General features: G+C 41.3%; 1 protein-coding gene across 1 annotated transcript; it reads right to left on the minus strand.

Annotated features, from left to right (window-relative positions):
• Nucleotides 1-352: 352 nt before the first annotated feature.
• Nucleotides 353-12,323, minus strand: LOC138955200 (putative leucine-rich repeat-containing protein DDB_G0290503). Its single transcript, XM_070326857.1, has 6 exons — nt 12,093-12,323; nt 8,822-9,151; nt 8,426-8,580; nt 3,711-6,129; nt 3,029-3,173; nt 353-948 (listed from the first exon to the last, which is right to left on the minus strand). Exons 1-6 carry the CDS (start codon nt 12,130-12,132, stop codon nt 774-776), a joined length of 3,264 nt encoding a protein of 1,087 aa, XP_070182958.1. The 5' UTR covers nt 12,133-12,323; the 3' UTR covers nt 353-773.
• Nucleotides 12,324-12,794: the final 471 nt, after the last annotated feature.

Raw genomic sequence — 12,794 nt, forward strand, 5'->3', positions numbered from 1 at the left:
AACTAGCTCTACAAGTTTACAGAGGTAAAGAAGCAGAGGGGGGAATAAAGAATTATTAGAGTTCGTGAAATGAGCAAATATCCATTAGTAGATACATGATAAGAAAGCAACGACAACAAAAATGCGGTAAAGAAAATTATGTGATGCCGATTTGAGACTATCACGACAGATATGAGTGCAATACTTGTAATCTATGAGAGGTAAGCCTACGGATATAACGTAAGGATGATAACCGCTAAGTGTTCATTCATAGCTTCTTATTGGGACTGGGACACATTAGTTCCACACACTTTTAGATCACTTACTATCTATGTCTCTGCTATTGTATAATTATATCTAAAACGCTAAAAATTATATCTTCATATAATTTAATTCTAGGAACAAAAGGGTTCGGGAGAAGCAGTTCCACAAAACGCTGCCGGAAAGTGACAAACTTGATTTTTACATTTAGTCAAGTTTTGAATCTTTCATCCAGATATGCATGTTTGTACGGTCAGTATTTCCGCACAGACAGTTGGGGGTTTATATCAAGTTTATAGCGATTGAAAATTGGGTTACCCATCTTTGAGCCACGTGACAACAACGGCTGGCTAAACGCAGTAAAATCTAACGTACGTGGATGACCGAGATTCCTACATATTAAACAGAATTGTAACTAAACTGAAACGAAAAATAAATGTGGTCTTCTAGAACATATTCAGTGTCTCGATCTTTGTTAAATGTCATAATTTGGTCTACATGTCTCCAGAACAATACATAACTGGTAGCCTGCTTTAGCGGCAGACGACGCCTGCATCCTCACTGTGACCACAGTTATGCGAGCCAAAAGCCGTGGCCGAGCGACAGACCCGGATGTCTCGTTCACTTCCGTCACAGTTGACGTCATCCAGGACGATAGGACCCGAGCCTTGGCCAAAGGTCGCCGAAGTTCTAGCTTCGGCACCAGACCTACCATAACAAACAAACAAAATACTAACAATAAAATAAATAATGGCACACTCCTCGCAAATACAGTTCGGCTCACCTTATCAGACTCGACAAGGCTTTTGCATGGAATGAGACAATCCCTCCACTTGGTCACACACCAGAAACCAACACCTTGACTGCTTGATGTGGAATAATTATTGATGAATTTAGCGGCATTTACAAAATTAATTCCAAAACAATTCCCACTATGCATAGTGAGCACCCAGACTCTTCATTTTTGGTATGTGACCAAGTGAGGAGATGGCCTCACCCCATGTAAAAGCCTGGCCAAATCTGATGTGTTGACCCTAGCTGTTTTCGCGGGGAAAAGTGTCCCTTTAAACCCCCAAAAAATGAATACTATCCAAGATCGTCGACGATCGACGGGGATTGCTGTTTGTTCGTTTTTATATTTAGTCAAGTTTTGACTAAATATTTTAACATCGAGGGGGAATCGAAACGAGGGTCGTGGTGTATGTGCGTGTGTCTGTGTGTGTGTCTGTGTGTGTGTGTAGAGCGATTCAGACTAAACTACTGGACCGATCTTTATGAAATTTGACATGAGAGTTTCTGGGTATGAAATCCCCGAACGTTTTTTTCATTTTTTTGATAAATGTCTTTGATGACGTCATATCCGGCTTTTCGTGAAAGTTGAGGCGGCACTGTCACGCCCTCATTTTTCAACCAAATTGGTTCAAATTTTGGTCAAGTAATCTTCGACGAAGCCCGGGGTTCGGTATTGCATTTCAGCTTGGTGGCTTAAAAATTAATTAATGACTTTGGTCATTAAAAATCGGAAAATTGTAAAAAAAAATAAAAATTCATAAAACGATCCAAATTTACGTTTATCTTATTCTCCATCATTTGCTGATTCCAAAAACATATAAATATGTTATATTCGGATTAAAAACAAGCTCTGAAAATTAAATATATAAAAATTATTATCAAAATTAAATTGTCGAAATCAATTTAAAAACCCTTTCATCTTATTCCTTGTCGGTTCCTGATTCCAAAAACATATAGATATGATATGTTTGGATTAAAAACACGCTCAGAAAGTTAAAACAAAGAGAGGTACAGAAAAGCGTGCTATCCTTCTTAGCGCAACTACTACCCCGCTCTTCTTGTCAATTTCACTGCCTTTGCCATGAGCGGTGGCCTGACGATGCTACGAGTAAAATGGCATTGCGTTTCATTCTGTGAGTTCGACAGCTACTTGACTAAATATTGTATTTTCGCCTTACGCGACTTGTTTTGTTTGTGGCCGCTGATTTATTTGTCATGGATATCAGTGTATCCCTGAAAGCTCTGATGAAACCAACAGGCAAATAGTGTCTCTTTGAAGGAAAAAAACTAAACTGACAAGTGAAAGATATTTTGAACACATAATAAATTCTTCTTCTTCTTCTTCTTCTTCTTCTTCTTCTTCTTCTTCTTCTTCTTCTTCGTTCATGGGCGTAGACTCCCACGTTCACTCATGTTTTCAGCACGAGTGGATTTGTACGTGTATGACCGTTTTTACCCCGCCATTCTGGCAGCATACGCCGATTTCGGGGGAGGCATGCTGGGTATTTTCGTGTTTCCATAACCCACCAAACTCTGACATGGATTACAGGATCTTTTCCGTGCGCACTTGGTCTTGTGCGTGCGTGTACACACGAAGGGGGTTTAAGTCACTAGCAGGTCTGCACATAAGGTGACCTGAGAGATCGGAAAAATATCCACTCTTAACCCACCAGGCGGCAGCGACCGGGATTCGAACTCACGACCTCCCGATTAGGAGGCCGACGTCTTACCACAAACACATAATTCAAACAGACCAATTAAACTGTGATAATTCTGAGTCTGAAAATGACAAAGAGAATTAAGGTTTAACAAGTTCACCAGCTTTGATATGAGGCAAAATACTACGACCGTGCCGATTTTAAACAGGACACCAACGAACCTTCGAGTACCTTAATACTAGATACCAATAGCACTAGAATAGAGTACAAAAACAAAATTCGTGCGTTAACTGCAAGTGACCTTGTCATAATTGACCTTGACCTCAACACTGACTGACCTTGAGAATCCGAGCATGGCGCAGACGACCTTGGCGTCGTTGTTGTCCCAGCCATCGTCGCAGACCGTGCCCCATTCCTTCCCCACCAGAATCTCCACACGGCCCTGTCTGCTGCTGGAGCTAGCCCCTGCCAGCCGTATAGGGTCTGTAGAAACATACAGAGGAGTCGCATCACTAAACCGATGAAAGTTGCGAAAATAGAAGAACAGGGCTGATGCACAGGAGAAAGTTACCAACCGGATGAGAGCGTGCCGCAAGTTCAGATTGGTTGAAATCACAAACCTCAATTTCCCAGTCAACCAATCTGACTCTGCGGTTGGTTCCCACCTGGTGTGCAGCTTTCTCGTGCACAGCAACCCAGGGCACCGGCGGGGTAAAAAAAATGGCGTCTTTGTTGGGGTCCAGGTGGCAAAATGAGAGCATTTCGGTGAATGTTAAAACAATTGCAGCCACTACATGCACGGAAAATGGCAATAATAATCCTTGAGAGCTTCCGTCTTAAAAGCATTGCTTGTTGTGCTTACGGTAAGTGTATGCGAAAAGCTGACCACTCACAGACTTTGCCTTTGCATTGAGAAGAGAAGCAGACTATACCCACTAAGTCCGAGAACACAATCAAACTACTCAAAGTCTAAAGTTTTTAGTTTCTCAGAGAGAGAGAAAAAGGTTGCTAGCTACTCACGCAGTTTATTGTTGAAGTCAATAAAGTCCTGTAGCTCTGTTCTGACGGACGACACGCTCTGCTGATTTTGCTGCAAACTGCTCACTTGACTGGACAGTGAAGTCACTAGCGTGGATGTGGTCGCCGTTGTATTGACCTGACGACCCAGATTTAGCCTTGTCGTCTGCAGTTGGCTTTCCAGAGTGGCAACTCTGGGCACGATAGCTTCCTTATTTTTAAGACACTCTTGTTGAACCGAATTCAAGTTCTGCTCAAGTTCCGTTAGCTGTGAAGTTAGCGAAGATACTTCAGAATCTCCCGACGGTTCGAAATCTCCTACAGCATTGTTGAGTAGGGATAGCTCTGCTGTCAAGGATCTTGTGGCGTTGGTTTGCTCTGTGTCTACTGCCTGGAGCGCTGTTTCAAACCGTTCTTGTGTCGACTGCATGATCCTAAAGGCATCCGTGACGTTTTCTTTCATACGGTTCTGATGTTCTTGAAGTTCTTCAAGACTAGTCTGTTGAGAAACCAAACGAGATTCAATGGCGTCTCTCATTTTCTCAACTGTTGTGTTCTGACGCTGAAGTTGGCTTGTTAGGTTGGTGACAACTATCTCAAGATTTCCAGTCTCTTGTTGAAGAGTAGAGATGGGGTTTGACAAGCTGTTGAACTGTGCTTTGAGGTTCTGAATTTCTCCTGTGTTCTGCTCCTGAACGGCTTCCATCTCGCTCAATTTTGTCGATATGTTTTGGTGCAAGGTCTGCAAATTGGATGCTGACGTTTGCCTCGCCATGGAAAGCGTTTCTTTCAAGTTATTTAGTTGTGTTTTCAGGTAGAGGTCTTCTTGAATGCGCTGCTCTGTGTTCCTCTTCTGGTTCACTTCAAACTCCTCGAGCTTCGTGGACATGTTCGTCTGCAGTGTCTCTAGTTCTGAAGTTGTCGTCAAGCGAACATCTTCAAGCAATGCTGTGATATTTTTCAGTCGTGTGTCTACGTCCTCTGTGGTTTGAACGCTTTCTGCTTGGTTCTGCTTCTGCTTGGCTTCGATCTCAGCTAATTTATCGGAAAATGATTGTTTCGAAGTTTCAGAGCGCGATGAGAACGTGTCACGAAGAGTGGCCACGACTTCTGTCAAGTTGTCATGCTCCCGCTCAAGGCTTTGAGTTTTCTGCTTTAGTTCCTCATAGTGGTGCGTTTCTTCAACCTCAAGTTGTCTGAAACGATCAGAAACACGTTGCCGTGCTTCTTGCAACCTCTCCGCCAATAGCTTTTGCCCAGCGCCCAAGCTTCCCTGCAGTCTCTCGTCTTGTTCAGTCAGCTCATGAGTCAAGGTGGCATTCAGTGTCTGTAGAGCGGATTCCACGTTGTTGGAAAGAGAGTCTACTTTCTGTTGCTGGTTTACTTCTGACGCCTGTAGCTGTTTTTCCCAGGAGGAAGCCTGTTCTTGAATTGTTTTGTTGAGAGATTTCTGTACATTCCATACATCGTCAAACCGTGCTTCGTTTTTCAAAGACGCGTCGTTGTGGCTTTGGTCAAGATTGTCCAGTCTCTGCTGTAACTGCCCGATCGTGGTTTTCTGGTTCTCGTTGACCTGCCTAAGTTCTTTGATTTCTGTTTCAAACTCGGACTGAAGTGTGGTCAGTGTCTGTAACATAGCGTTCATTCTGTCATTGTGTGTTTCATCGGTTGTCTTCAGCGGCGAAATCTCGTCGACAACTCCATCAATTCTGTTGGCTTGTTCTAATTGAGTTTCTTTCAGCCGCGAGACATCACTTGACACGTCATCTAGTCTTTGGTCCTGTCTTTCTTCAGATGACGTCAGCTGCGAGACCTTGTTTGAAACGTCATGAATTGTTGTATCTTGCTTTTGGTCAGATGTTTCCAGCTGTAAAGTATTGTCGAGAACGTCATTGATTCGGTCGTTGTGCGTTTCCTGGGATGACTTCAGATCCAAAACCATGTTGAAAACGTCATCAGTTCTGTTACCCTGTTTCTCGTCAGCCGATTCTAGCTGCAAAACCTGGTGCCAAACATCCTTCATTGTTTCATCTTGTTCTTTATTACCCAAGACGTTACTGAGCTGAAAACTTGCTGTCAAATTTTCTGTTCTTGATTCCAGTAGATTCACTCTCTCCTCCAGTAGCTCTTGCCCGCTGGACTGCAGGTGTTTTTCAAAATCCAACAGTCTTGCTTTCAACTGACCTATTTCTGTTTTCTGTAGCTTCAACTCGTACCCTTGCTTGACCAGCTGGGTTTTGACCGTTTGCAAGAAAAAAGAAGCAGACCGTTGCAAAGGGACTTCACTCTCAAGACATTTGACAGTTTCCGGTTCGAGAGCGAGTGAGCATGTATAGTTACCGCCCTTGTGTTTGTGAGGAAGGTCCAGTAGAAAGTAGCCATCGTTGAAGTCTGTGCTGTTCAGTTGATTTCCGTCTGGATCCTACAACGTAGAATAAAATGGAATGACATACAAAACAAATCAAAATAGAAAGAAAACGTAAACAATTTGTTGACTATCAGTGGAAATACTTGACTATGAATATAGTCAGGTGCAAGATGTCGGATGACATAACTCAGGCTTTAATTGAGAATTCCCTCACGAATTCTCTGTTTTATATAGTGCTGAATGGTAAAGGTAAAGGTAAAGGTATTCCCATAACCATCTGGTCGTAGGGGAGAGAGATGTTAGAGATCTCCACTTTTCTGGGGGCCAGCTTTTTATGAGGGCGGTGCCCATCTCCTCTCCCTCGCTGCCTTTGCCTTCCCCGGCCCTGAATAGGGTCAGGTACCCATTTCCAGCTGGGTGGACTGGAGAGCGCTCGGAAAAATCGGGTATTTGTATTTGTCCCCGAGTGGGGGACGAACCACGACCTCCAGCGTGAGAGGCAAGCGCTCTAACCACTGCGCCACTCCGCTCTCAATGTGCTGAATGAAAGTTTTAAAAAGCGAGCAGCTGCACGTGTCGCTCCAAGTTCGAATCTAAAACTCCAGGAACAAAAACCTGCAATTATTGAGAGTAACAGTGTGCAAAGTATCCGCAGATATCGACCGAAGCTGAACAGTTTCTGCGTCAACACGCTTGTGAACGTGAAACACTCCAATGAACTGTCGGACAGGAAACCCTGGAAAGAAAAATAAGGAAGAAAGAAGGAAGGAAGGACGGTGCAATGAACTGTCGGACAGGAAACCTTGGAAAGAAAAATAAGAAAGAAAGAAGGAAGGAAGGACGCTGCAATGAACTGCCGGACAGGAAACCCTGGAAAGAAAAATAAGGAAGAAAGAAGGAAGGAAGGACGCTGCAATGAACTGTCGGACAGGAAACCTTGCAAAGAAAAATAAGAAAGAAAGAAGGAAGGAAGGACGCTGCAATGAACTGTCGGACAGGAAACCCTGGAAAGAAAAATAAGAAAGAAAGACGGAAGGAAGGACGCTGCGATGAACTGTCGGACAGGAAACCCTGGAAAGAAAAATAAGAAAGAAAGAAGGAAGGAAGGACGCTGCAATGAACTGTCGGACAGGAAACCCTGGAAAGAAAATAAGAAAGAAAGAAGGAATGAAGGACGCTGCAATGAACTGTCGGACAGGAAACCTTGGAAAGAAAAATAAGAAAGAAGGAAGGAAGGACGCTGCAATGAACTGTCGGACAGGAAACCCTGGAAAGAAAATAAGAAAGAAAGAAGGAAGGAAGGACGCTGCAATGAACTGCCGGACAGGAAACCCTGGAGAGAAAAAAATAAGAAAGAAAGAAGGAAGGAAGGAAGGACGCTGCAATGAACTGCCGGACAGGAAACCTTGGAAAGAAAAATAAGAAAGAAAGAAGGAAGGAAGGACGCTGCAATGAACTGTCGGACAGGAAACCTTGGAAAGAAAAGTAAGAAAGAAAGAAGGAAGGAAGGACGCTGCAATGAACTGTCGGACAGGAAACCTTGGAAAGAAAAATAAGAAAGAAAGAAGGAAGGAAGGACGCTGCAATGAACTGTCGGACAGGAAACCTTGCAAAGAAAAGTAAGAAAGAAAGAAGGAAGGAAGGACGCTGCAATGAACTGTCGGACAGGAAACCTTGGAAAAAAAAATAAGAAAGAAAGAAGGAAGGAAGGAAGGAAGGACGCTGCAATGAACTGTCGGACAGGAAACCCTGGAAAAAAAATAAGAAAGAAAGAAGGATGGAAGGACGCTGCAATGAACTGTCGGACAGGAAACCTTGGAAAAAAAATAAGAAAGAAAGAAGGAAGGAAGGAAGGACGCTGCAATGAACTGTCGGACAGGAAACCCTGGAAAAAAATAAGGAAGAAAGAAGGAAGGAAGGACTCTGCAAATGAATGAACTGTCGGACAGGAAACCTTGCAAAGAAAAGTAAGAAAGAAAGAAGGAAGGAAGGACGCTGCAATGAACTATCGAACAGAAAACCTTGGAAAGACAAAGAAGGAAGAAAGGAAGGAAGGAAGGAAGGAAGGAAGAAAGGAAGGAAGGAAGGAAGAAAGAAAGGAAGGAAAGAAGGAAGGAAGGAAGGAAGGAAGAAAGGAAGGAAGGAAGGAAGGAAGGAAGGAAGGAAGGAAGGAAGGAAGGAAGGAAGGAAGGAAGGAAGGAAGGAAGGAAGGAAGACAGAAAAGAAAGAAGGAAAAAAAGGAAATGCAAAAAAAGTAAGGACAGAAAGAAAAATGAAAAAAATAAAAATAATAATAAAAATTAAACAGAAAAAAAAGAAAACTGAAGAAAACAGAAATGTTGAAACTGACCGTCCACGATACAGCAACAGAGGGTATTCCTTTCTCAAGAAACTTGCCACACTTCAGCTGTACGTTGGAAGTGCAGGTTGTCTGGTTATCTGCAGAGTTGTTCCCCTTGGTGTGCTCCGTTACCTCTAGTTCGCCATTTTGAATTGCGGGAGACTCTAATGAATGAGATAAGAACAGGTCAGAATGTGTGCCAAAAAATCGCGCAAACACAGATAATAAGATACAGACATGCACGTTACACAGACACACACAGACACACACACACGTATACACATAACCTCTCTCTCTCTCTCTCTCTCTCTCTCTCTCTCTCTCTCTCTCTCTCTCTCTCTCTCTCTCTCTCTCTAATCACATAAAATAAAGTAATTAAAATCAAATGAAAATAGCAGAACTTACCTACAACAACCAATCTCGCATTCTGTGTGTAGAGTTCAGATATTCCATACACTTTGACGTGTACACCGAAAATGCCGACGTCATCCCCAGTCAGACCCCTTAACGTCATACCAGCGTTTGAGGTGTGAATCACCCTGTCTGATGACGTCAAGAAACGATTCGCGAAGAAGTAGGCAAAAGTCCCATTCTTGTCAGAATACCAGAAAACGGCGATGATGTGTTCGTCTTTACTTGTGACGTAATTCCACGGAAAGGTGACGTCATCTCCCAAACAGCCGTAGATGGTAATACCAGTGTTGATCTCGCTTCTCCACTCAAAGGCATGCGAACCTGATTTTTTTGTGAAATAAAAGAAGAAGAAGAAAAAATAAATTGAAAGTAAAAGAAAATTAAATAAGAACAGGACAGAACAGAAAAGAACATAGTTTTAAGTTTAAATCGTGTAACCAATTTAGAGGCATGGAGGACAACAACCGTAATTACTCAACAGCAATTGGAAACTTTCATAGCGATCAGGAGTCAGCAATCATACATTTCATACTAACATAAAGATTGCCATACAAAGCCGTTTTAATGCCAGATATCAAAGTGTTTTTTTCTCAGGAATGAACTTAATTCGATCACCTAATAGTGAAGACATTCAAAAATGAAAATCAACCTCGTCATTCATTGTATTCATGTCACAATACCAGCAGATTATTTTTTCAAGCACAGCTCCATTTTTTTCCTACCAACAAAATATCAAGATTCTGACAACTGCATCTAAACTTACAACGTACACAAACATGGACACCCGGTAACTCTAATATACTGCTCTCTCTCCCTCTCCCTCTCCCTCTCTCTCTCTCTCTCTCTCTCTCTCTCTCTCTCTCTCTCTCTCTCTCTCTCTCTCTCTCTCTCTCTCTCTCTCTCCCTCTCTCAGAATCTCTCTTGGAATTCTGTTAAACTATACATTGACTACAGTTCTGTAAAGTTGCAAACCGCTGTTGTTAATGCATCATTTAAACAAGTCGCGTAAGGCGAAATAACAACATTAATTTAGTCAAGCTGTCGAACTCACAGAATGAAACTGAACGCAATGCAACGCAGCAAGACCGTATACTCGTGGCATCGTCAGTCCACCGCTCACGGCAAAGGCAGTGAAATTGACAAGAAGAGCAGAGTAGTACTTGCGCTGAGAAGGATAGCACGCTTTTCTGTACCTCTCTTTGTTTTAACTTTCTGAGCGTGTTTTTAATCCAAACATATCATATCTATATGTTTTTGGAATCAGGAACCGACAAGGAATAAGACGAAAGGAGTTTTAAATTGATTTCGAAATTTTAATTTTCATATTAATTTTTATATATTTAATTTTCAGAGCTTGTTTTTAATCCAAATATAACATATTTATATGTTTTTGGAATCAGCAATTGATGGAGAATAAGATGAATGTAAATTTGGATCGTTTTATAAAAGAAATATTTTTTTTACAATTTTCAGTTTTTTAATGAGCAAAGTCATAAAGTAATTTTTAAGCCACCAAGCTGAAATGCAATACCGAAGTCCGGGCTTTGTCGAACATTACTTGACAAAAATTTAAACCAATTTGGTTGAAAAATGAGTGCGTGACAGTGCCGCCTCAACTTTCACGAAAAGCCGGATATGACGTCATCAAAGACATTTATCAAAAAAATGAAAAAACGTATGGGGATATCATACCCAGGAACTCTCATATCAAATTTCATAAAGATCGGTCCAGTAGTTTGGTCTGAATCGCTCTACACGCACGCACACACACACACACACACACACATACACACACACATACACCACGACCCTCGTCTCGATTTCCCCCTCGATGTTAAAACATTTAGTCATAACTTGACTAAATGTAAAAAAAGAGGTTACATTTCTAAAATTTAACGTTGTAATTTAGTTCTTGTGACTCATAAGCAGAATCAAGACCCGATAAACAAATTAATAAACCAATGTATTAATCAATGGATACAATGTTGACATGAACAATCTAAGAGAGGAAGGCAGAACTTTTTTTTGTCAAAACCGAACCAATCTCGAATTCATAAACACTAAAATTGGATAAATATGTAACACTGTTTTCCCATAAATCATTTCTGTCTCAGTATTCTTGTTATTTCAGAAACGTTATTTGCAACTTTTCCAGTTACAACAGTTATTTTTATTGTAGTTGTTTTTTGACACGATTGTTTGTTTGTTTGCTGGTTGATTTGATTACTAGTGTGTTGGTTGGTCGGTTGTATGTTGGTTTATTTTGGCTTCTTTGTCAGCTAGCTTTTGTGTGTTTGTTGGCATTCTAGTTAAAAAAAAAAACCCACTAAAAACAAGTCGCGTAAGGCGAAAATACAACATTTAGTCAAGTAGCTGTCGAACTCACAGAATGAAACTGAACGCAATGCCATTTTTCAGCAAGATCAAGACCGTATACTCGTAGCATCGTCAGTCCACCGCTCATGGCAAAGGCAGTGAAATTGACAAGAAGAGCGTGGTAGTAGTTGCGCTAAGAAGGATAGCACGCTTTTCTGTACCTCTCTTTGTTTTAACTTTCTGAGCGTGTTTTTAATCCAAACATATTATATCTATATGTTTTTGGAATCAGGAACCGACAAGGAATAAGATGAAAGTGTTTTTAAATTGATTTCGACAATTTAATTTTGATAATAATTTTTATATATTTAATTTTCAGAGCTTGTTTTTAATCCAAATATAACATATTTATATGTTTTTGGAATCAGAAAATGATGGAGAATAAGATGAACGTAAATTTGGATCGTTTTATAAATTTTTATGTTTTTTTACAATTTTCAGATTTTTAATGACCAAAGTCATTAATTAATTTTTAAGCCACCAAGCTGAAATGCAATACTCGTCGAAGATTGCTTGACCAAAATTTCAATCAATTTGGTTGTAAAAATGAGGGCGTGACAGTGCCGCCTCAACTTTCACGAAAAGCCGGATATGACGTCATCAAAGACATTTATCAAAAAAATGAAAAAAACGTTCGGGGATTTTATACCCAGGAACTCTCATGTCAAATTTCATAAAGATCGGTCCAGTAGTTTAGTCTGAATCGCTCTACACACACACACACACACACACACACACACACACACACTCACACGCACAGACACACACACATACACCACGACCCTCGTCTCGATTCCCCCCTCGATGTTAAAACATTTAGTCATAACTTGACTAAATGTAAAAAAACAGTATCTACATAACAACAACAATATGGTTTTCTACTTACCTCGAGCGAGAAAGGTCAAGACCAAAACAAAAAGAAGCATTTTGCGAGGTGTTACTGCATTGCTGATACTCCTCCTCAGACTATCTGCGTGCCTCGATCATATATTATGCTAGAAATCCAGATTCTCTTCTAAATGGCGGAAATTTAAAAGAAAAGAACAAGGAAGAAATATCCTTATTCCCAGCAACAACCAATAGTTTTTCAGGAAAAAGTCACAGGCAAATTTCCATTCCTGTGGCCGGACGACAAAAACGGTGTTCTGTCAAAATTGAACCCCTTTGAGACAATAAAGGGGCCCGGTAGCTCAGTTGGTAGAGCACTGGACTTGTGATCCGAGGGTGGCAGGTTCGAATCCGGGCCGGGACGGACACGGGTCAACTTTATGTGCAGACTCAGAGACAGTATCCATGTTCCACCCCCGTGTCACATCACCACTGTGGCACGTAAAAGACCTCGGTCATTCCACCATAAGTGCAGGTGACTGATTACAACTAAACACAAGCAGACACCTAGGTGGCGCGACTCTGTTGCTTCTAGCTTTCCACTTGAAGGAAGCGACCGGAATTTCCCAGCGATGGGACAATAAAGTAATGAAAGTGAAAAAGAAAAAATGAAATAATAACAATGACAACAATTTATTGTCAATTAAATTGAATGCATTCAAATAGAAAGTTTTTTTATGACGCAACGTTAATGATTTAA

Source organism: Littorina saxatilis, unplaced genomic scaffold (genome assembly GCF_037325665.1).
Source record: "Littorina saxatilis isolate snail1 unplaced genomic scaffold, US_GU_Lsax_2.0 scaffold_1181, whole genome shotgun sequence".
NCBI classification, from domain to species: domain Eukaryota; kingdom Metazoa; phylum Mollusca; class Gastropoda; order Littorinimorpha; family Littorinidae; genus Littorina; species Littorina saxatilis.

What these genes read in the sequence shown, in the direction of transcription:
- LOC138955200 (XM_070326857.1), bottom strand. Translation starts at nt 12,132, where the DNA reads ATGCTTCTTTTTGTTTTGGTCTTGACCTTTCTCGCTCGAG. An exon ending in CTTGACCTTTCTCGCTCGAG is followed by an intron (nt 9,152 to 12,092) that starts GTAAGTAGAAAA and finishes CAAAAAAATCAG; the next exon opens with GTTCGCATGCCTTTGAGTGG. An exon ending in TGCGAGATTGGTTGTTGTAG is followed by an intron (nt 8,581 to 8,821) that starts GTAAGTTCTGCT and finishes CTCATTCATTAG; the next exon opens with AGTCTCCCGCAATTCAAAAT.